This window comes from Vidua chalybeata, chromosome 6 (assembly GCF_026979565.1).
Source record: "Vidua chalybeata isolate OUT-0048 chromosome 6, bVidCha1 merged haplotype, whole genome shotgun sequence".
NCBI classification, from domain to species: Eukaryota; Metazoa; Chordata; class Aves; order Passeriformes; family Viduidae; genus Vidua; species Vidua chalybeata.
In genome coordinates this window covers 23,645,203-23,667,723 of record NC_071535.1, presented here as the reverse complement: position 1 = coordinate 23,667,723, position 22,521 = coordinate 23,645,203, and the positions used below count along the sequence as shown (strand labels likewise).

Genomic DNA, 22,521 nt, shown 5'->3' with positions numbered 1-22,521 from the left:
TACATTAATATTGAGTTTATGCACAACAAGGTGGAATAAATTTCCTTCTTTGGCCAGTATAGATGACCTTAGGCATAAATCATTCTGACAATGAACAATTGGTAGTTTTAGGGACAGGAGAAACTGATGAACTATGTAAAAACAAGTTTTCTTCTACTGCCCCAAGCTACAATCCTACAAAAGTCTCCGCCTAATATTTTTAATGATGTGTGAGCTGTTAGCTCACATGTTACCGGGCTGCATCGAAGAAATACAAAAGCAATCGCTGCCTCCCAGTTCAGAGTGAAGGGGGAAAGATAGCAGTTGGGCATTCTAGTCAGGCAACACAACATGCATTTGTTTTTTATTCAAATTTAGTCTTGGTCAGGATTTTGATTTTTCTGTTCTCAAACTCCGTCTCTGGTCTTCCAGGCTCTTTTGGTAATTGAAATGTTTTGCTGAATATATAGAGTACACGGGTTTTACCATGTATCAATTATTACTTTAGTATAGAATAAATTTCATACCAAGACACAAGCATAGTGTTAAGTTATTTCAATGAGCATTTATTATATATTTTGGAATTGTGCTGCACACTGCTATAATTTACATGTTATATACAAGACTGAGCCAAGATACTGAGTCCACATACAAAGGCTTTTTAAAGTAGATATCCAGATTTGAATGTGCTCTACATCTTCTGTATCATCACCTGAAATTTACCTGCAGGAAAAGCAGATCACATTATTACCATTAGAATTATTTCTCCAAGTAATTATTTTCTTGTAAATTTTTTTTCAAAGAAATAGTAAGGAACATTTCAATCTTACAGTTTAATTGTAAGCGGTTAAGCCACTATTTAAATTTAACATTTAAATTCTAATTCCATGCTAAACAGCTTTTCTTTTTTCCTGTAAGGTGACCATTTCCCACATAACAGAAGTTTTGTGCTAAATCTGTGGAAACTTTTAATGGAGCAGCTTATGTAGTTACAATGGTCTTCACTTATTAACATCCTTAATGACTCCTATAGAGAAAGAGCTTCACTTGTGCAAATAACCTTCTGGACACACATCCTTACATGTCTGATGCTTCTAAATGTAAATACAACTTCTTAGTTTTGCTTTCCACTCAACATCATGGAGGCTTATCCTCTGTCAGTATTTTCTAAACACTAAAGGATATAGTAGCAAGCCATAGCCAGAAGTTCACATGGGCTCCTATGGCCCAGCAGCTTCAAACAAATCCCACCTTGAAAAATGCTTATAACAGCAACACAGTCAGTCAGGAAAGTTACCAAGTGAGCTAATAATTGAATACTCCAAGTACTACTTACATGCAGGCATTGAAGAAACTTCAGCTGTTACAATACTCTTTATTCCCAGATTTGATAGGCCTCCTCTGATTAGTCCACAGGTGAATGCTAAATACTAAATAAAAAGTTGTACTTCAAATGAGTGTCAACAGAGAAGCTTGTTGATAAAGATTGAAAACAAGTACTCAAGAACACAATACTTGGACAACAGAAAACCATGGAGATTTTGAGAGACTTTGTCAAGTCTCTAATAGATGAAAGCTCCAGTATTTGGTAGAGTGGAGCTTACTACACAGATTGTTCTCATTAGAGGCAGTATTTTGAGTCACCTTCTCTTTCCATTAAACCTGTAGGAACTTAATATCCTTAAAACCATTATTCCCAAGACTTGGCTAAAATTAGCAACTGGTAAGAAGAAACAGTCCAAGACAGCATTCTTGTGCAGGCCATACCTTAGAATACAAGCACGTGCAGATACTTAAAATATGTGTTGCAGAATAGAGTAAGTATTTCACCAAACACCAAAAAAAAACAAAATCCCAAAGACAGCAGCCAGTTGGGAGGACTAACATCAAGAATGAAGAAACCATAAAATAGAACTTAATGTCCCATTTTTTAATCCAGCTGAACCAAAGTGCTCTACGATAGGTTCTGCAGAGCTATTACCATAATTCAGCATCTGCACTCAAAACAATTTTTAACTGGCAGAAGATCTTTCTGAACATTCACATCATCTCAGAAGCTTGTTTTATGTAACAAATAGCATCTTCCAAATGTGTTTTGGGAATTTTAAAGAAAGTTTCTGAAAACACATGCTTCCCAAAGAGAAAGAATCTGTGTGACAGTGGCAGGTAGTGGCAGACAAGCATCTGCACCATGAAGTAACTCAAGTGTAACAGCAGCAAGTTTCCCAACAACCATGACCATTTTTTGAACTATAAATCAAATCCACTGTTCTAAAACAGGGTGCCTTTCTAAAATGCACATAGGTTCTAAAAGCATATCTTTAGGTGCACTTTAGAAGAGTTTGTATCTACTTAATTACAAAATTTAAAGTTATTAATAGATCAAGGTAATTAAAATGAAACTGGTAGACCCTCCCCCACATAAAATCGAAGGGTACCTTTGGTGCATGTTCTAAATACTGCTTTCCTGCAGACATTTGTGTCAAGAGACGGAATTTATTGTCTTGAAGGACATAAATACCCTGTTTAAAAAGAAAAAATTGAGAAGTTTAATTAAATGTGCAGTAAAATAAAACCCACATTTTCTGTAAACTGATTTGATTTGTAAATAAAATATATCAGGTTGAAAAATAAAATTTTAGATTAAGGCATATGTGACTTAAGTTTAAATTGTATTATTTACTTATAAGGAATATCATAAGAAAATATGCTTAATTGTGAGTATACAAAAAAAAAAAAAAACCTAGATAATAACACGATCAGTTAACCCTAAAAATGTTTATGTGCATTTCTTGGAAGAGTCCTTCCAGTGATCTGAAAAAATAGTTCCATACTACAAAGTCTTTGGTAATATAGCAAATGTGTACTGATTTTTACATTCAAATCTCCATCTTCATTGGGTTTTGACATCACTATTCTTATTCTCAAATTCAGTGGGAATTCTTTTTCTTAATAGCAGTACAGGCAACAACATCCAGCAGACAATCAAAGTAAAGGTCTGGTGTTTTCGACAATACAATTTTGTGCAACAATATGCATCTTAATAAATTAAGTATAAACACAATACAGCTTTATCTACACCAGCCACGTTAATTTCCTTGCTACTGTGCTACTTCAGAATTTCACAAGCCTTGAACTTAAATTAAGGCTGCATATACAATTAAGACCTTAAGCTCAATACTACAACTTTGTTGAATTAAACCCCCAGATTTCTAAAGTAGTAATTATCTCTTATTACTTAATTAAGTCACTGTAAAATAAAACCTATTTGTTTGGCACAATCCTTGTACAAATTCTTTTCTTCCCAATTTGACACAACAGGGAAATGGCCATAAGAAAACCAAGTGATTCAATTAGGAAAAAGATTTTTTACTCTAGTAAAATGGCTCCTCGAGTTATTTTGATCTGGCTTTAAGAACTCTGGCTGTTGATATAGGAAAGCACATGGATACAGTGCAATGTCACCAACATGCAAATCTGAGAAGTTTCTCCACTGCTGCTTATACAAGTATTTTCAATAGATTACAACTGTCTCAACTGCTGAAAACTCTTAACATTCTTCAAAGTAGCTGTAGCTATTCTATTTAAATAAATATTAAGAGAGTAACATCACTTTTTCACTGTTTTTTTTACTAACATTTATTAAGAGACAGATTAAAAAGTTCTTGTTTAAATGTTTATCAACTGTAATCATTACTGTCCTTTCTGTCACACTGCAACAGTGCATATGAAATTCAAAGCATTTAATCTTTTCAAACAGGGAGGCAATAAATCATAGGCAATTATTAAATTGTATTCTAAAGCTACATGATAATATGAATATTGAAAAACGCGCTTTTTAAACAAAACAAATACGGAACATTTTGGGTTTCTCATCTGGTAATTAATTCTAGACCAAGAAAAACCAAAAATGCACTAGCAACTCAAAACTCTCACCAACTTTCTAAATTAAATCTTAATCTTCAGCATCAGTACCTGGTGATTAGTCCTTAGGTTATCTATTTGTTTCTTGAATACCGTTGTCCAAAAATCTTTGCAAATGAACTTCATAATATCTAATTCATCCTTGAACCTGGCAGTGTCTTTTGTAAACCTAAATGAGAAATATATCAATAATGGTGGCACACATAACCTGACCAATTAAACATAGAAAAAAATTGTAATGGTACTATACAACATAATTTCTGAGGTTATTATAGAAATTTGTTTTCCAACCATCGTACAGTACCATTCTAGCCTCACTGTCCATTCATCAAGTATTTTAAGAGCAACAAAATGTTATCTTAATATCTGCAATACGATAGCAGAATATCGTTTTAATTCCATGATTATCAAACACAGTTGACATACAGAAAGGTGGAAAGTGCTCCATCAGTTTTATCTTCAACAAGGTATCTAAACAAAAGATAAACAAAATGCTCACACCTATACTACTTCGTGGAAGTTTTTCAATTAGGCAAAAGAGCTCTAACATAGGAACAAGCATATAAAACTTGTTCCCATTTTTCAGAAAGGACTTCTTTCTCTTGCTTATTTCAAATTTCTCTCCCTTTATCCTCTTGAGGGTCTTTATCTGACACTAAAGGACCACTTTATTCAACAAAAGCATGACTTCAGAAACTCAAAGAGTCTCCACATGACCTCGGAACAAGGGCGCTGGAGTTGCATCGCCGGTCCCCAAAGGGCCCGAGCTGCTCAGTCGCGGAGTCGCAAGGGCTTAGAGCACTTTACAAAAACGAAATCGAGTAAGCGCCAATCATAAAATTATGCTTAAGAAGTAAATCAGAAAAGCAATGAAGCAGGAACTAGAAGTACCACACGCAGGAAACATGCAAACAAAGTAGAATTAAAGATAATTGTAAGTATTAAAAGTAACCATGTACCCTGTCTCGGTTTTCATGACGGGAAGCACTAGGAAAACAACAAACTCCAAAACTGTCCCGTGATACACAAACACAAGTCCCCACAAGAATGAGATACGAAAAGAGGAGATGCCAGAACAACTGATGGTAAGAGGAACGCAATCTCCGCCCAGCCAAACCACCACACTTTGCCCGGGCAGGTGTGCTTTGTTCGGGCGAGGTGAAAGCCCCGAGAAGGAGCAGCGGCTGCCAGGCCCCGGCTGGGACTCACCTCTCGATGAGCCCCTGTCCGACGCGGAAGCCCATGCTTTCCAGCTTGGTGGTGCAGCGCCCGTTCTCCTGCAAGACACAAGGCGCCGCGGCCGGAGCATCAGCCCCGGCCACTGCCGGACGGCCCCGGGGCGGCCCCGGCCCCACTCACCCCTTCGCCCTGCTCGGCGGCGCGGTACACCCCCGCCACCATCTCGCTGTGCAGCAGCAGGAACAGCGCCTCGTCCGCCATCGCCGGGGCCGCCGCCCCTTCCGGGCGGGCCCGGCCACCCGCGGGAGCTCCCGGCCGAGGCGGACGGGCCCAGGAGTGTGGGCCGGGCCGGTTCTCCCCGCAGGAGAAGCTCTGGGAAAAGGGCTCTCGCGTTAAGGCTCTGCAGAGTCTGCGGACTCGGGCGCTACCGGCAGCGCAGGGTCCTGAGCAAGGGCCGGAGCCGGGGATCAAACGCGCCCCTCCTGCGGAGCTGCCCCGCCCACGCTACTGCTGGAGCCAGGCGGGGCGCGCCTGTGTCACTGCCTTCAAGACAGCGCCCGTGCCCTCCCCTGCCTACCGCGGGGAGCCCCAGAGCGACGTCGGCTGCAGCCGGGGAAGAGCGTGGTTTAAAGCCTCGCCGCCGCCCCGGGCGCCATGACTGACGCGCAGTGCGGAGCTTCCCTGCCACGCCGCTGCGGGCGGGACGTGAGGGCAGGAGAGGCCCCGGCACGCGCCGCCCGCTAGGCCGCCCCCGCAGCCAGCGTCAAGTAACGCCCCCGTCTATTGGCTCGCCGGGCACAGGCGCCTCTGGTAGCGCAGCGGTGATTGGCCCTCGCCTGAGTCCCGAGCGTGCCGACTTCTCGGCCTCATCGAGAGCGGGAAAGCAGGATGTGTCCCGGGTGGGTGGGAACAAGCGGCCCCGAAGTGGTTTTCTGATTGGGCTACAAGGAAATGACATTTGAGTTCTTATTAGCTCTGTGTCATGTCACTCCGGCGGTTCCTTCATTATTCGTCGAGCAGAGCCTTGCGCTCTGTTGGGCGGCCGGGATGCCAGTCTGCCCCTGGGCTCTGTGATTGGTGACCCCTTCTGGCGAGCCGCCCTGGGGGGCGTGTCCCTTCATCTCGCGCCCGGTGATTGGCGGTCAGAGGGGGCCGCCGGGGTGCGATTGGCTGCGCCGTCCGGGCCCGCGGCCACGGGGGTGGGCGGGGCCTGCTCCCCCTGTTTCCCAGCGCTGCCTCGCGCGGGGCCCGGCCAGGCCGCGCGGCGGGCGGGATGGCGGTGGCGGTGCGCGCGCTGCAGGAGCAGCTGGAGAAAGCCAAGGAAAGCCTCAAGCACGTGGACGAGAATATCCGCAAGCTCACGGGCCGGGACCCCAATGATGTGAGGTGAGGCGGGGAGCGCCAGGCGCGCCGCTGTACCGCGAAGGAAGGGCCGGGCGGCGGGGGGGGCGCACGTCGGGCCTGCAGGGCGGGCGGCGCGGAGCCGGCCGCGGATCCCCGCGTCCCTTGCGGGCCGTGCCCGCTCCGCTGCTGCGGCGGCGGTCGGGGAGCTCTGCCCCGTGGGGGTGGGGCACGGCCGCGGAGCACAGGGCGGAACGGCCGCAGGCCCGTTGGGCCGGGCGGACAACGGCGCCCCGGGGGCCGGGCAGGCACCACTGACAGCGCTTACCGTCTCTTTCAGGCCCCCTCAAAACAGGCTGTTAGCCCTCGCAGGCCCTGGTGGAGGTAGAGGGCGTGGGAGCTTATTGCTAAGGTAAGAGCGGACAGTGGAGTTTCAGCCGTCCTTTCCCCGGCAGTGCTTCGTGCCGTTGCGCTGAGTGTCGCGTGTCCCTCGTTTGCCTCCGCTCATCGCTGCGGTGCTGTTTGAATGAGCGCCAGAGCTGCCCTGCAGGGCTTTGGGGGTTAAGTTTAACGTGCCTTTTCATTTTGAGGTGCTACAAGTCTAAATGGGTGTTTTTTCCCGACCTTCTCGGCCGTTAGGCTGAAAAATAAGGGGAAACGTCAAAATGAAGGGAGGTATTATGTGGTGGCTGGGACCTTGTCTTCGAAATCGTTCAAAATCAGTCACTTGCTGATTAAAAAACTGATATGTGCTCTAGGAAGGATTTTAAAACACATGTGGATAAAACCAGATCCTGAAAATTACTGCAGGTAAGATTATTTGAACACGATAGGATGCTTGTTACAGTGTAGCTACTCAGTTAAACGAGTGTAGAAATTCAAGGTTAAATTAGATGGTTCACAAGCAGTGTGTTAGAACATTTCACTGCAGTGCTAACAGTAAATGGTGATAGAGGTGAGTAAAATTTATGTTTAATCAGGACCATAAAGCAAAATTATAGTTAAATTGTGCACACTTGAAGTGCTCCAGCGATTAACCTAACTTGTTCTAAGATCACAAGTGTTTTCTTTTTAGGCGTGGATTCTCGGATAGTGGAGGAGGACCCCCAGCCAAACAGAGGGATCTTGAAGGTGCATCCAGTAGGTGAGTGCAAAAACTAATGCAGCCAACTTGCTTTTCTGAATGAGAATTTGTAGCAGTAAACCAAAAACTTGTAATAACTGGGGACTTTCACTGTCTTCTTTGGAGATTACTTACTAAAGACTTTTTGGGAATAACTTGGGTGATAGCAAATCACACGGTGAAATCTTTTTCATACCTTAGAGCAGCATAAAGATGGTAGCAATAATATAAAGATATAGCAATACAAAGATATTTGTAATTTTTTTGTTTTATTTGGCATACAGTCTGCTATATTACATTCTTCTTAATTGTGACATTTGTTTACAGTGAACAAAAATTGAATTATGACTGAGACCTGTTCAATAAATTGAATACAGGCAATGTGACAATGGACTTGGGTTTTGAGCTTTCACATCTGGTTGCAAATCCATCACATGTGACTGATAATAGTGAACTTAAGTGCTGTGGGCACTTGATGTGCAGTGGTAGTTCTTGACCAAAGTAGAGCTTACTTTGGAATTTTTGAGTTAGCAGAAAATGAAGCTGGGAAACAGGACAGTGCTCTGCTACAAAGCTGAAAACAACTTCAACTGTAGTTATTTATTTTAGGATTTATTTTATTTAAATTATTTATTTTAAGTTGTTCTTTGTTAAAGCCTTAGTTCATCCATGTCTCAAGTGATAAGCCCTCTGCCTCTCTCCAATAGGTATTTGGTAGGTAACTTGAACAGTATTTCCTGTTTAAGAAATTATATCAACCTTTCCATGTCAATGCATTTAAATCTGTCTAGTGATCCCTTTATACCAGTAGCCATTTTAGAGGTTTCTGGAAAAGCACAAACATTTAAAAGAATAAATTCCAAATGTATTTTAAAACGTCAAATATGGTATTTGCAGATTCTTCTGTTATTATTACTCTACAATTTGTATTACAGTTTAAACTGTTCTGTGTCATTGATTTTTACCAACAATAGATTCTGTCTGTACAATGTTACTTACTGGTTGTTGGAACAGTGGGGAGATTTTCACCAAAGTGTTGGTTCTTCTGACTAGACATGCTTATATTTTTCTCATGCTGGAATAGATTTTCTCCAAAATACATGTTCTCCACTGGCTTTCTTCCTCAGGCTGGGTGGAGAACGTCGGACAAGAAGAGAATCACGCCAAGAAAGCGATGCAGAAGATGATGATATTAAAAAGGTAATATATAGTAAATGGAGCTGTGCAAGAAGAAACCTACCTGCAACATGATGAACAAAGTAGTTTGTTTTTCTTTCTTGTAGCCAGCGTTGCCATCTTCTGTTGTTGCTACCTCCAAAGAGCGAACACGTCGAGACCTTATACAAGATCAAAATATGGATGAAAAAGGAAAACAAAGGTATGCAGAAGTCTCTTTTACACTAATGTGATACTTTTGGGTTCTACCATAGAAAGTAGCTTTTGATTTAAAAGATAGTGCACACAAGCTGTTGTGGATCAAAGATCATGTTGGAGAGTTACCATTATGGTATAAAATTTAATTTTAAAAGTGTTCTCTGAAGATACTTCACAAGCAGCAGCATGTGCATTATTCACATAACTGACATGGATTCTACTTTTCAGGCCACCTACAGGAGCAGTTTTGCTAGTGCTAGTGTTTTAACATCGTTTGAGTAAGACAGAAATATCGTTTGAGTAAGACAGTAGCTTTATTAGTTGCTTAATGTCTTGGATTATTACAGCTGTCTTGGCTCATCATTTATTTTGTTGGTTGAAATAGGGTTTTGAATATGGTTCCTTGCTCCCTCTGCCTCTTTTTTGAAATGAAACAGTTCCATCATGTTTCTTTTCTCGTACTACTTTGACTTCTTGTTGTGTGTACAGCCTTGCCTTCATTTCGCCTACTGCTTTTTAGATTCCTCCTATGTATATCTCCTTTTCTGTATATTTTATTTTTCTTAGGGCTATTGAAATTCTAATTGAAATGCAGCTCTATTGGTAAGAGGTATTGGAAAATCAAATTTGCAGCTATGTTCGACCTCTTGGACCCTGTCTACTTCAGAATGCAAGTCACCTGGTGTAGTAGTAATTATACCCCAAATAAACAGAAGAATTATAACTGGAATAAGGAACTATAGAAATCTTCTAAGTCCCCACAGGTCAACTGGCACAGAAAACTGGCACTTCGCTTGCTTCTTTTAGTTATAACCCCACTTAGAGTCTTCCATTACTAGGTTCTAATTGCTTCCCTCACAGGGAGACTTCCAAACTTCTTCCTGAACTTCCTAGAGCTTCAGGCACTAAAAGCTTGTTCCCTCAAAATTGTAGTTGTACTGCTTTTCAGTTCAGTAGTCTCTAGGGAGATGAGAAAAGCAGTGTTAGTCTATGAATTGTGGTGGAGGGAGGTTCTTTAAGAGGACAACATCCCCTGAACTTCTGATTTTGCTTAGTCTTCTGGGATGCCATTGATATACAAATGCACTTTTAGTGATCTCTGGCTTTCAATTTTTATCTGTTGCTGTTACTATTATTTAATATACTTCTACCTTTCCATGGGGAGATTTGTGCCACTGTAATAGAGTGGTACTTAGGGAAGACAGTAGCATTTCCTTTCTCCCTTTATCAGGTTCAAGGCAAATAAAAAAGTCTGCATCATATTGTAAAGACTTAATTTGGGATTGAATTAAAATAAATTGAAGGTGAAAGTCAAGAAACTAGTTCTTTCTCAGAAGAAAGGAATTTGTTGAAGTATTTTACTTATTTTTCTCAAAACAACACCTAATTGGATGCGAGCAGTTCTGTTTTCATCCCACAGTGGAGGTTCTCATTGTTGGGCAATTCTGACAGATAAGCTTTCACTCCCCTGTGGCTCCATTTCTCCTTTCATAGTCCAAGCAGATTGTGGAGAGGGGAGTGTATGCTTTTTAGAAAACCCAGTTTGCTCCCTTATTGACAGCTCACACTGTATTTACTTGACTTTTTTCTTCAGTATTCTCTGCTTCAAGATTTTTAAAAATATTTCCTTAGTATTATTATTTACAGATGAAAAATGTGCAGGCTTCCAGTTTTGCCAGTGCTAGCTGTTCTGTGTTACACATAAGAGTTGTGTCTTACTTGTAAGCAAAATGATACGTCACTGTAAATTATATCCTGGACTGCTGGCACAGTCAGTATGTCTTCTATTGCTAATGGCCTTGGGTACTACTGGGCCTTTAAAAATAAGTATCCTTGAGGTGGAAAGTTTCTCTGATTATTTATATAAATAAAAATCTTAGTACTTGAACTGAATCTCAAATTTTTTTTGTTGTGGGTTTGTTTTTTTTTTCAGGAATCGACGTATATTTGGCCTGTTGATGGGCACTCTTCAAAAATTTAAACAGGAGTCCACAGTTGCTATTGCTACTGAGAGGGTAATTACTTTAAATTCTATCAGATTGTAAATAATAAAGCAAAATTGTTTGGTTAAGTTATTTCAAGTAAGAATGAAAGTTCCCTATGGTGTAGGTTGCAGGTGCAGCAAAGTAGTGAGAGTGCTTGTAGGTTTGTGTTTGTCTCAGTTCAGGGGAATGAGGGTAGGAGGCAGAAAAGTTGTTCTTACTATGACTTTGTAACCCTGTTTTTGACATTTGTGGAAACAAAGAGGCAATGTTAAATGGAATTTAATCGGGTTACTATTTAAGAGGTCAAAGGCTATTTCTGGAAATAATAGTGATGCGGTATTGATGAAGCAGTGCTTACCCTGGTGTGTTCCAGATGTTTAAATTATAACCAAGTATACAGAAATCTATGCTTGGTTAGGCTATCTGTCTAAAAATGCATTTTCTGTTCCAGTACAGATAACCAGAATTTCTGATTTTAATAAATAAATGTGTGATTATCCTGAAGCAAAGGCTTTGCATAGCTTAGTGAGTACTTCAAAAAACTTGTATATGGGATGGTGGTAACTTTATTCTCTTTTAATTTGTGAAGGCTATGGTATTTGTTTACTGTTGCACTAAATGGGTTATTCAGTTAACTCTAATAACCTTTAGATTAAAAACTGTTTTAAAGTTCAAATTTCAGCAGTCCAGTTGAAGCAGATAGATTTAAACTTAAAACATTTTCTGTATAGTGTCTGCAGAGCTGACTCACAGTGCTGGTGTTGATTACTTTCAGATGCAGTATTTGGGTGGTTTACCTAACTTGTCATGTGGCACATAAGACCAAAGTTCACTTTTGCCTGCTTGCATTCAAACAAAACGCTGTTTATCAGGATGGTCTAGAAACATGGAGCCCCTGTCTAATTTATAGCAGTATGTGTTTGCACAAAGAGACTTTGAGGAGGTACCGCTCCTTGCAAAATTTTTCTGAGAATCCATATGGAGATCTTTTTTTGTTCATGCATGTACACTTGCTATAAATCAAAGTCAAGGCCTGAGGAGTTTTACAACACAGCTATTTTGTTGTCCAGGCAGTAAATTCTGTTTTTTTATTGACAATTATTGTACAATCGGAGCACATGGCAGTCTAGGGCATACAAACGGTATTCCTGGATAGTAGTAATATGTATAATTAGCAATTAATATACTGGAAGTGTCCACAATCAAATTTTTGTTGGTCACAAACACCAGTCTGCAGTCCCTCATTTGGTTCTGGAGGAGTTTATTTCTTTCTTTCCCAAGTGGGAAATTTACCTGATTTCCCTGATACCTCAAATACATTCCTTTTATTTTTCTGCCATTGGGGGAAAAAAACCCAACTTGTTGAAGCTTATATTGAAAATTTAAGTCCAGACTGAAAGATAGTAAAGCACACAGGAATTCACAGGGCCCCTAACTATATAGTTAAATTAACAAAAAATTAGGTGCTAGCAAGCAGTGACACTCTTTTCTTCCATTAGCTGTAGTTTAGGAGGTCTTTCCTAATGTGTTTTTAGGAACACCTTTAACGGTGTAAATAATCAAAAATTATTAAGTGAATCAAACTAGAATACTTTCTCTTGATGTAGAAAAAAATTAAAATTGTATTTAATTTATTTTAGCAAAAGAGACGACAAGAAATTGAACAGAAACTTGAAGTGCAGGCAGAAGAAGAGAGAAAGCAAGTTGAAAATGAGAGGCGAGAACTGTTTGAAGAAAGACGTGCTAAACAGACAGAGCTGCGGTTATTGGAGCAAAAGGTTGAGCTTGCTCAGTTGGTGAGTTTTTCTTTTGTTTTTGATCTTTCTCTTGTTTAAACTATTCTTGTGTATCTCAGGGTTATTTTCTTTCATTTCTCAGCAAGAAGAATGGAATGAACATAATGCTAAAATAATTAAATACATAAGAACAAAGACAAAACCTCATTTATTCTACATACCTGGCAGAATGTGTCCTGCTACGCAGAAGCTGATGGACGAGTCACAGAAAAAGATGAATGGTAAGTGGTCTTTGTGATACAAAGGTCCTTGTTCTTGCCTCCCTTTGTTTGCCATACAAATTTATTTTAAGTCTCTGTTTAAATACATGAATTTCATGCTTAGGACAAACTATATTCTTACACGAGTTTTCATCATAAGTGGAAATTACTCTTTCAGTGACTTATTTTTATATTGAATGGGATTTGATTCTCTTACAAGAAGTCAAAAGATCCGTATGCATAATTTCAGAGGTATGTGTTTAAAATAGCCCTTTATATTAACTTTAGTACCCAGATGTATCCAAGTGCAGCAACGTCATTTTTGAAAAGACAGATTCTGTGAAGATGCAAGGAACTGCAGGTGTTTACAAAGCATTTGAGAAGTATTTTCTTAAGCATAGCATTAGAACTTTTTGATGATTTTTTTTTTCCTCAATGTGTGTTCATTTCTGTTTCACAGGATGATTATTTTTCTTTTGGAGAACAATTTAAAATGCTTCGATTGATGGTAGTCTTACTGTTCTTTTTTTATTAAACTAAGAATGTATTGGTTTGTTTTTTTCTTAGGCTCTTTTCTTCATTTTGTGGGGCTGGGGGGTAAGAGAAGATAGCTCACCTGTCTGGATAGCCTACAGTAATTAAGCTTTCTTAATACCTAGCTAGGTTTTTGCTTATTTTTCCTGTCTTTTGTTTGCCTTAGGAAGTATAACCTTAATAGGTAAATACCAGGAAATTAAGGTGTTATTTTGATACTCTGTTGGTTGGTTTGATTTTAATGAAGTCAAAAAGTTTGTGTTAGTTTAGATTTACGGCTTAGATTTACAGTTCGAATACTCAGCTGAGCTTACTCTCCCCTTTGTTTTCTTAAGGTAACTAGCAGTCTTTTTCATTATGCATGAATGGCTTGCTACTTCAGAAAGAACAAGGTTGCAGTATTTATAAGTTGAACAATTTGATAATTTACTAGCTCACAGTTAAAGGGTAGGTAGACTTCAGTGTCTGTAGATTATTTTAACAATTATTTATACATTTATTCCCTAGCGCTCTTTGAAAGCAGGAGAAATGAATTTGCAGAGCAGATTAACAAAATGGAGGCCAGACCCAGAAGACAATCTATGAAGGAAAAAGAACATCAGGAGGTGCAGAATGAAGAAAAGAAGGAAGAACAGAACAAGGAGCAGGAAGAGGGTAAGGTGGCTCAGCAGGTGGAAGAGATGGAGACAGGTAATCAGCACAATGATGTAGAAATGGAGGAGGTAGGGGAGGAAAAGGGAAAAATAGGTTCAGGTTCAGGGCATAGTGATGCAGAAAAAGAACAGGAAGAGGATGAGCAGAAACATGACATGGAGATGAAAGTAGAAGAGCCTACTGAGGTGAGGGAGAATGACAAGCAACAGGATGGTCAGCATGAGGAGATCACAGTTGTAAAAGAGGAAAGTGAAAACATTCAGCCTGTGGATAATGAGCAGGATGTGGCTGAAATGAATGAGGCAGATAGTGTAGAACCTGTAGAAAATGAAAATGGCAAAGAAATAGAACCAGAAACAGAATGTGATGCTCAGCCAGAAAAAGTGTGTAATGTTCCTTCTCCCAAGAAGGAGAAAGGTATCAAAACAGAAAATAATGCTGAACTTGAAGAAACACAGGAGAAGACACCTGAAGCTCAAACAGAATCTGTGGCTGAGGCTCTATCTCAGCCACAGTCTGTGCCACTAGCACAATCACCTCAGTTGTCTCAGTCCACTCAGGATACAGAGCCCCAGACAGACAAGGATGAAAATGCTGTGGTGTCTGTAAAGGTGGTTGAAGCCCAGGCAGAGCAGAATCAGACACCAAGTGCAGAAAGTAAGAGTAAGACTAGGAGTAGAAGCAGGGGTAGGGCAGGAAACAAAACTGGTCATACCCGTAGCAGCAGCAGTAGTAGCAGTAGCACTTCAAGCAGTACTACCAGTGCAAGTAGTTCCAGTACTGGCAGCAGTTCCAGTCGGAGCAGTTCCACCAGCAGCAGCACTACAAGTGGGAGTACGAGCAGGGACAGTAGCAGCAGTAGCTCTAGCAGTAGTGAGAGTAGAAGTCGAAGCCGAGGCAGAGGGCATAACAGAGATAGAAAACGCAGAAGGAGCACAGACAGGAAGCGAAGGGATGCTTCGGGAGTAGATAGAAGTCACAAGTCCTCAAAAGGTGGTAGTAGAGATACTAAAAGCTCAAAGGATAAAAGTTCAAGGTCTGACAGAAAGAGATCTATATCAGAAAGTAGTCGGTCAGGCAAGAGAACTTCACGGAGTGAAAGAGACCGTAAATCAGACAGGAAAGACAAAAGGCGTTAACAGAAGAGACCAAGCTTCCTTAGTCTAATCTTTGCAGCAGAAGATTATTTGAGTGAAAGGATTCCTTGTAAGGAGGAAGAGAAGGCTGCCTTAAGAATTGCATGCTGTAAAAAATCTTTTGGAAAAATGCAGACTGTTTACCAGGCATTCTTGTACTTTTTACATAATTTTGTAAAAGGTTACTTACCAAAATTATGTGAAGTTCCTGAAAATGTAAAAATAAAAGATTAACACTCCTTTGCATCTTTTTTTTTTAAATATCCTGTACTCATTAAGATCCTCTGTATATTTTAATAGGTAAACCTTTAAAGTAGATGTGATCATTTCTTCTGTATCATACACTTTTTTTTGTAGAAATAAATGTGCATTTTAAATAAATTGAGATGTCCTGTTGACAATTAAATTCCCCTTTTTAGATTATAGGAAGACATTGCAGGAAATATAAAATTTTGCCTTTCCCCTTTATTCCTTGCAAGAAAGAGAATTTTAAGACCTAGTAAAGCAAATAATCTCTCCAGTGCTGGGTAGGAAGGCAAAGTAATTGATTTGAATCTATACTTCTTGTTTTCTTCTGTAACTGCAAGCTCTTAGTCAATTCTGCCTATCCTCCAGTTTTATAAAAATTTCCTATCCATAGGCAAACAGTAATTAAATGGCAATGTTAACACTGGCCAAGGTAGCTGAAGTCAGTCTGGAAAACCACTCTTACCTGCTTTCTGCAGGGGCTTTGGTAGTATTTGCATCTATGTTCTAGATACAGATAATCTCTTCAGTGATGATCCTTGTTTTGGTGGCCAGTGGAAGAAAGACTTCAGCTTGCTTCTCAACCAGGATTCTTTTTGTTTTAGTTGCAGACTAATCTTTGATCCCTTCATACCACTAGGAATAATTACATTGCAGTGTTGGAGTTACCTGGGACTACCTAATACTAATGTTGTGTGCGTGCAAGAATGCTTTCTGAATGTATTTAATAAACCTAAGGTGGTATAGTGTTATCTATGAAGGTGAATACTGTTTTTATATAATTTTGTATGGAAAATAATAACATCTGTTGCTTTGTTCTGTACATGTGCAAATAAATGTGGCTTTGTAGATTACTTACTCTCTCATTGCCTATGATCTTTTCTATTAACGGGTGTATTACCTTTAAAGTATACATTTATACTATAAAGTATACATTTCATACATTTAAAGTATGAATTGTAATTGCAGATGGCTGTACCTTACAAGCTCTGTACCCAAAATTAATCTCAAGGCTTTTAATTGTCTATTAACTGACTATGAAACTGTAGTGCTATAATCTATGCTTTTTTGACAGGAAGAGAATTGTGTTATCTGATATGCCAAATCACATAGGATTTCTAGGAAATCCTAGAAAGATTTCAGTGTGGAAGGACACATAAGCATGGTTTAGTATACAAAATGCAATATACACCCCATTCTTCTAGAAGGTGGTTGCCAGGTTCTAGCTTGGAGTGTGTCAGTTTTTATCTGAACTCAACAGTAGTGATAGATTTACGTGTTCTGAAATGCTCAATGTCATGACTTCAAGAAATGTGTCTAGTAAGGGATGGAGTGCAGCACAAATAGGCAGTGGGAAAACACAGGCTTCCCCTTTCTCAAGGAGTTCAGACTCTTCAGTCCATTTGCTACTTCAATATCCTATCTGCCTCTGTCTCTCTACAACAGAGTAATTTTTATTCTTGTCAGTATTTTCCAGCAATGTTTCCTTCCCTTCAGGGAATCTTGTGGTTTAATGTGTCTTTTTTGAAGGACAAAAAAAAGTTCAAATGCCTTATTGAAGATGTTAAACCAAAATGTTCTACCAAAAAAAACCTTAATACTGAATAACTGAGTAAATGTTTCTGGTCTATGTATTTTGACTAGTTTCAGGTTTCAAATTGCCTTTGGAAGCCATTTTAGTTTTTTCAATTGATTACTTTTTTTTTTTCTAATGTTGAATAATTTTAACATTTCTTCTTTTGAGCTTGTGTGATTCACTGCTGTAGAGCATTTACTGTACAGGTTTAAATGGCTGGTACTGGAGTCAGTTGTGGAAATCTTCTGACCACTGTTTCATAGCAACACGTTAACAGGGTTTATGAAAACAAGAGGATGGTGGGTCCAGTCGCTGAACTAAGGACTGGATTTCCCAGCTGTAATGTATTTTTGACTGTGAAAATACAGGAGCTTTGTTGCTCCATACAAAGCTGGTGATGTAATTGATAATTTAATGTTTGTTAGAAGAAACTTATTAGCATTGTTAAGCAGTGTCATTAATTGTTAGGATTCCTAGATCTAAGCAGCTCAGTGTAACATGAATGTCAGTGTGTGATAACTGAAGTTTTCTAAAAGCTAAATATTCCAATCAATATTTCACTACAGGAATAGTGTAAGATGGTAACGTACTATTAGTACCATAAAGCAGTAGTGTTTCTAGTAATTGTTACATTTTCCTTCAAGGTCCCCATCTCTTATCCTGAAACAATATCAGAGCTGTGGATAGGAATGAGACCATGAAAATAGCTGACAACTTCAAGACTAAATTTGATGGAACAGCTTGTATTTTCTACGTATTTAGTGCAGATAGCATAGAAGTAGGAAATGATAGAAACATTTTCTTATCCCTTCCCCACAATGGTGAGTGGAGATAAAAGGAAAAATGCTTTGTTGGCTTTTCAGTCAAGTGAAGTGGACAAAGGAACAATAGTTTTTCCCCTTTTCTAAGAATGAAGCAGAGATGCTTTATGGGAGCAGGGAATATACCATGTATGCTCTATGCCTGTCTTTTGAAGTGTTTCCATCATGTGGTCCCTTCTAGCTTTCAGTATAGTTTAAGAAGGCAGTTGGTGGTTTGGTTGTTTTAGAACCTATACTATGCACTGACTCCACACCATTACTTGCTGTTTTTTTCTTCAGTCCTGATGCACAGATAAGCTGGAATTCTCCAAGAATGTGTTTGTCTACAACGCTCCACTTTGAGTTCTTGTCAGAGTAGATGTTACACAGATTGTTCATTGAATATAAGCTGAAACATGACTTTGGATAAAATTCTTGTTCTTTAGGGTGATGTCTTTGTGCATGGAACAGCTTCTTTATATTTTATTCAAAGGAAACCTGAACATAATTTTTCTGCAGACAGTAGATATTAGAAAACTGAACAACCCCCCTCCAACAAAATTAATTTAAAAATCAGTAAATTTACAAATAGATTTCCAGAACATCTTTGATTTCTCGGGAAAGTAATGGTCTTGTGATTAGGCTCCAGATACAAGATTTAGGTTCAGCCACTGATTTTATAGAAATTACTGTGGTACAACAGGGTAAACATACTCATTTAATGTATGTCAAAGATCTTCAAAATTAGTTTGCCTGGTCAAAGAAGAATTTCTCTGAGAGTACATGTATTTATGATGGGATCAAATGCTGCAGCAGTGGTGCATTAGTAACATATAGAGATCTGTGTTATGGACGATGTTCAGTCTTGGGGTTTTTTCCTCCTGGTTCGGGTAGTTTTTATTATGTGACAGTATTCTATTATATGGCAAAATGTGAGGTGTTTAAAGCTTGGAAATGTGTTCTCAAGATTCAAAGTAATAAAAGTCACAACTTCCATGATTTTTTTTAAATGCACTGCCAGTTGTCATGTTTGTAACGATCTTTGTAATAGAGAAGCAACAGTGGCTTTTTTCTTGCTACTTATTATTCTGGTTGAAAAAGTTGGTTTAGGTCTGGGTAATGAGTGACTGTTACCTGCTTAGATTTGTCTAACTGGAAGAGTGAATTAGTGTTACTTCCTCTTAATTATTTCTTTAAAATACTTGTTTAAAGAAACAAAATTTTGCTGGCATGCCATTTTATTAAATGTAAAAGTCAATTTGTATTTTCATCCAAACACCTAAAGTCAAGAGAACTATATTGTTAAAAGTGCTTTACCCATGGACTATAATCTTCCACATATTGTGCAATATTTTACACTGTGAAACTCTGCATTCTCTGTGGAGCCCTTTGGTGCTACCAAAACAGTATAGCCAAAGCTGTATATTCTTTTCTTAATATGAAATAGATATTAGGATAACTTCTGCCAACTTCTGATATGCTTTGATCTTTATTATCAATGCAGATACTGAATATTCTAGGAAATGTAACATCTTCATTTCTACAAAGCCATGTCTTAAAAGAGCCATCCAGTGTGCCATAATACTCAGATTAATTCAATTACTCCATTAATGCTGATCCTTCTTTGAATTCTAGTACACTTTAAGAGATGTCTGCCTTTCTACTTCAGTAGTTACAGTTCAGTAGTTCCTAAGGTGTCATTGCAAATAAAAATAGTTCCATTATAATTAAAGTTATTGGAAATAGATATTTTTCATTGTTGTTGTTTGTCTTTGCATGTGCAATAGTACTCATATTCATTGCTTCAGTTCTCCAGAACAGAAATTAACTGAAGTCTCACCCGATCTGATATAAAGCTTTCAACTTTGTCCTTTGGAATCTAGCTATAATAAACTCCATGAATCTTTGACTTCAGTTCAAAGGTGATTAAAAGTCATTCTTGATAGCCTATGCTATGTATAGAATATGCACCCAAAGGACAAAAATATTTGGTATGAATATGATTTACTAGTGAAGTTACTAGGGGAACAAAGAACAGAACAGTGATCAGAGCAGTGTTTGTCAGCACTTAAGCCTTGAAGGATGCTTGTAGAGACTAAGCAACACAATGAGCAGTGCCCAGAATAACTTGAAAATTTCAAATGTGGTTTTAATGGAGTAGCTGAGATTTTTACCTCCATGCAAACACTTGGACTAAGTTTGGTATCTATATGAAACTGAAGTCAGTGCCATTTTCAGAGGTATTTTCATAAATACAGTAATACTGGACAGACCTCAAGGTGTGGGTCTGATTGTTCTCCCCCACAAACCTACTTAAGAATGTAAATTTAGATGTCAGAATACCTTACTTTTCCATTTTTAGGTGAATGGGCTCCATGTTGCCAGGCTCAAAAAGGGACTCCTAACCTTTCTAGGCCCATTGTTGGGTTTTGTCCTATGTTGGTGTGCAACTCTATGAAAGACTTCTGACTAGTTTGATAAAAATGTCCTTTTTTTCTTCTTTTTTTAAATTTGTACAACACTAAGTATGTAGAAAGTCCTTCCAATATAAATTACTTGTATATTCTTTCTCACCAATCTGTTTTGTAGAGACTTGGGAATGAAAAAAATGGGAGAGCATTTAAGTTAGTCAGGGGTGACAGGGGGTGCTGATCTGCAGTGTATTCCTTGGTGCTCTGTGGTGGATTACCTAACAGCAGAGACAGCTGGTGTGACAGGTCATAGGACAGGCTGCCTGACTATCAGCTCATGTGGCAAAGGAAGGGGCCAAAGTGTTAGATTGCAAGTGAGGGACATATCATCTCTTTGAAGTTTCTGTTTGCAGGCCACTGCTGGTTCAGGTGACCCTGGCTCACTTTGTGCCCTTTTTTGCTGGCTCTGTAGATCAGGCTAAGCACCAGTGTCTGGCAGGTCTGAGTTGTGAAGCAGAAGGAAACTATGCTGCAAGTAGGATACAGCTTAGGTTTGTGGAAAGAGAATACAGTGACCTTTGCATGAGTCATACTCAGGACTGAAGGAGGGGCAGGCTTACTAGGAACCATATAACGACAAAGATCAGGATGGGAAGTAATGCAGATTCTTGGGGTGCTATCAAGAAGGCAGGGAGAAGAGGCTCCCTCATGCAGGACAGTGGGAAAGGAAAAGTGAAGTTTTTTTATAGGTTAATAAGATATTGTGTTTAGGTCACCAAAGAAGTGTGGGATAATGATATCAAACCTTTGAAGCAAAGCCTGCTTCTGATGCAAACAAAAAAGGTGGAGACTTTTTTTTTTTTACAAGCAATCACATATAAAAGATAATGAGTACAAAATTCAGGGGAGATCCTGATTAGACAGAAGAGGAAAATATTTCACAGTAAGAGCAACTGGCCATGGGAACAATCTCCCCATAAAGTGGTGGATGCCCAAATGTTTTGACACTTCTAAGATTCATGTAGACCATCTTGTTTAGACCATGCTTTTACTACGAAAAGTTGGACAAGATAAACCTCAAGCCCCTCTCCCAGCCTGGTATTCTGCAGGTTTTCATTTATAGTAAAACTTCATGCCTGATAACTATTGTACATCTCCCTGCATAATTACTACTTTAAAGCATAACATATTTGAGAAAAAAATAGTTATAACCACACATTGGATAATAGGTTGCTAAGAAACACGGTATTCTTTAAAAAGCAGGACATGTCATTTGCTTAGCTTTGCTGAATTGCTCTGTGATATATGATGCAAAGATAGCATATGGATTTTTCTAGTTGTCTTACAAACCTGAAAACTGCCAGGCACCTTAAAGACTTTGGAGCCATTTAAGCATTCCCCATGCTAAAGGATGGGCTGTTCTTAGATATAGTGCATGAGAAAGCTCCAAAAGAATATGTGGAAAACATTTCTGTCCTAAGTTCCCAATGACTAGCTATAAATTATCTAAAATATATCAGTGCACAGAAAAAAAAAGTAGTTTTTTAAAGAAACAAGTAAACAAATAAAAAAAGCTAGAACACTGTCAGTAGCTAGGTTAACATTAATGCAAATAAATATAATCATAAAATTGATAGTTCATCTATCATGTTAAGGATATAGAGATTGACAGAAAATAATGACCCCTGCCTTCCAGCTGGACATAAGAGATCAGAGGGTCTGAATGTGGCTGGGCTTGACTTATGATTATAATTAATTTGGCACTATAGGTCTGGTTGTGTTCAAGAAGAACTTTCACAAGCTCCAATTCACAAATAGTGCCATTTACCAATCCAAAACTACAGGTCAAGCTGTCTCAGTAAGAACCTTCACTGTCCCAGATTCACAAAGCACACAGAGTTTGATTTACTGAAACAACAGAAACACAGACTTGGAATTGCTGTTGATAAACAGCACTAGATGTGACAGAGCTCTAACAGTAACAATAATATTGTGTTAGCCTGGCTAATAACAATAATATTATGCAGAAGCCTACCAAGCAGGCATCCCTGCTTGTGAAGAGAGGAGAATAACCCACCAACTGACTCTAAGATCTTTTTGGGTCTTTCACTAAATTCATGAATATTCTATCCAGCTTACATGGATACAGCCCCACCTTATTCTCCTCCTCCTTCTTTACATGTAGCATAATCTAGGTGGAACATTGAATAGTATAGTCATGTATGTGGTAGCATGTATTTCAATAGTCTCATTAGCATGCTCA

The 22,521-nt window shown here is 39.2% G+C and overlaps 2 protein-coding genes across 2 annotated transcripts; one reads left to right on the top strand and one right to left on the bottom strand.

Annotated features, from left to right (window-relative positions):
* Nucleotides 1-524: 524 nt before the first annotated feature.
* On the bottom strand, nt 525-5,746 carry TRAPPC6B (trafficking protein particle complex subunit 6B). The gene is made up of 6 exons (XM_053944706.1): nt 5,263-5,746; nt 5,113-5,180; nt 3,955-4,072; nt 2,418-2,501; nt 1,316-1,409; nt 525-702 (listed from the first exon to the last, which is right to left on the bottom strand). Exons 1-6 carry the CDS (start codon nt 5,341-5,343, stop codon nt 671-673), a joined length of 477 nt encoding a protein of 158 aa, XP_053800681.1. The 5' UTR covers nt 5,344-5,746; the 3' UTR covers nt 525-670.
* Nucleotides 5,747-6,236: 490 nt separating this feature from the next.
* Nucleotides 6,237-16,325, top strand: PNN (pinin, desmosome associated protein). Its single transcript, XM_053944704.1, has 9 exons — nt 6,237-6,468; nt 6,764-6,835; nt 7,499-7,567; nt 8,674-8,746; nt 8,830-8,924; nt 10,854-10,935; nt 12,546-12,701; nt 12,784-12,922; nt 13,943-16,325. Exons 1-9 carry the CDS (start codon nt 6,356-6,358, stop codon nt 15,226-15,228), a joined length of 2,085 nt encoding a protein of 694 aa, XP_053800679.1. The 5' UTR covers nt 6,237-6,355; the 3' UTR covers nt 15,229-16,325.
* The last annotated feature ends 6,196 nt before the right edge of the window (nt 16,326-22,521 follow it).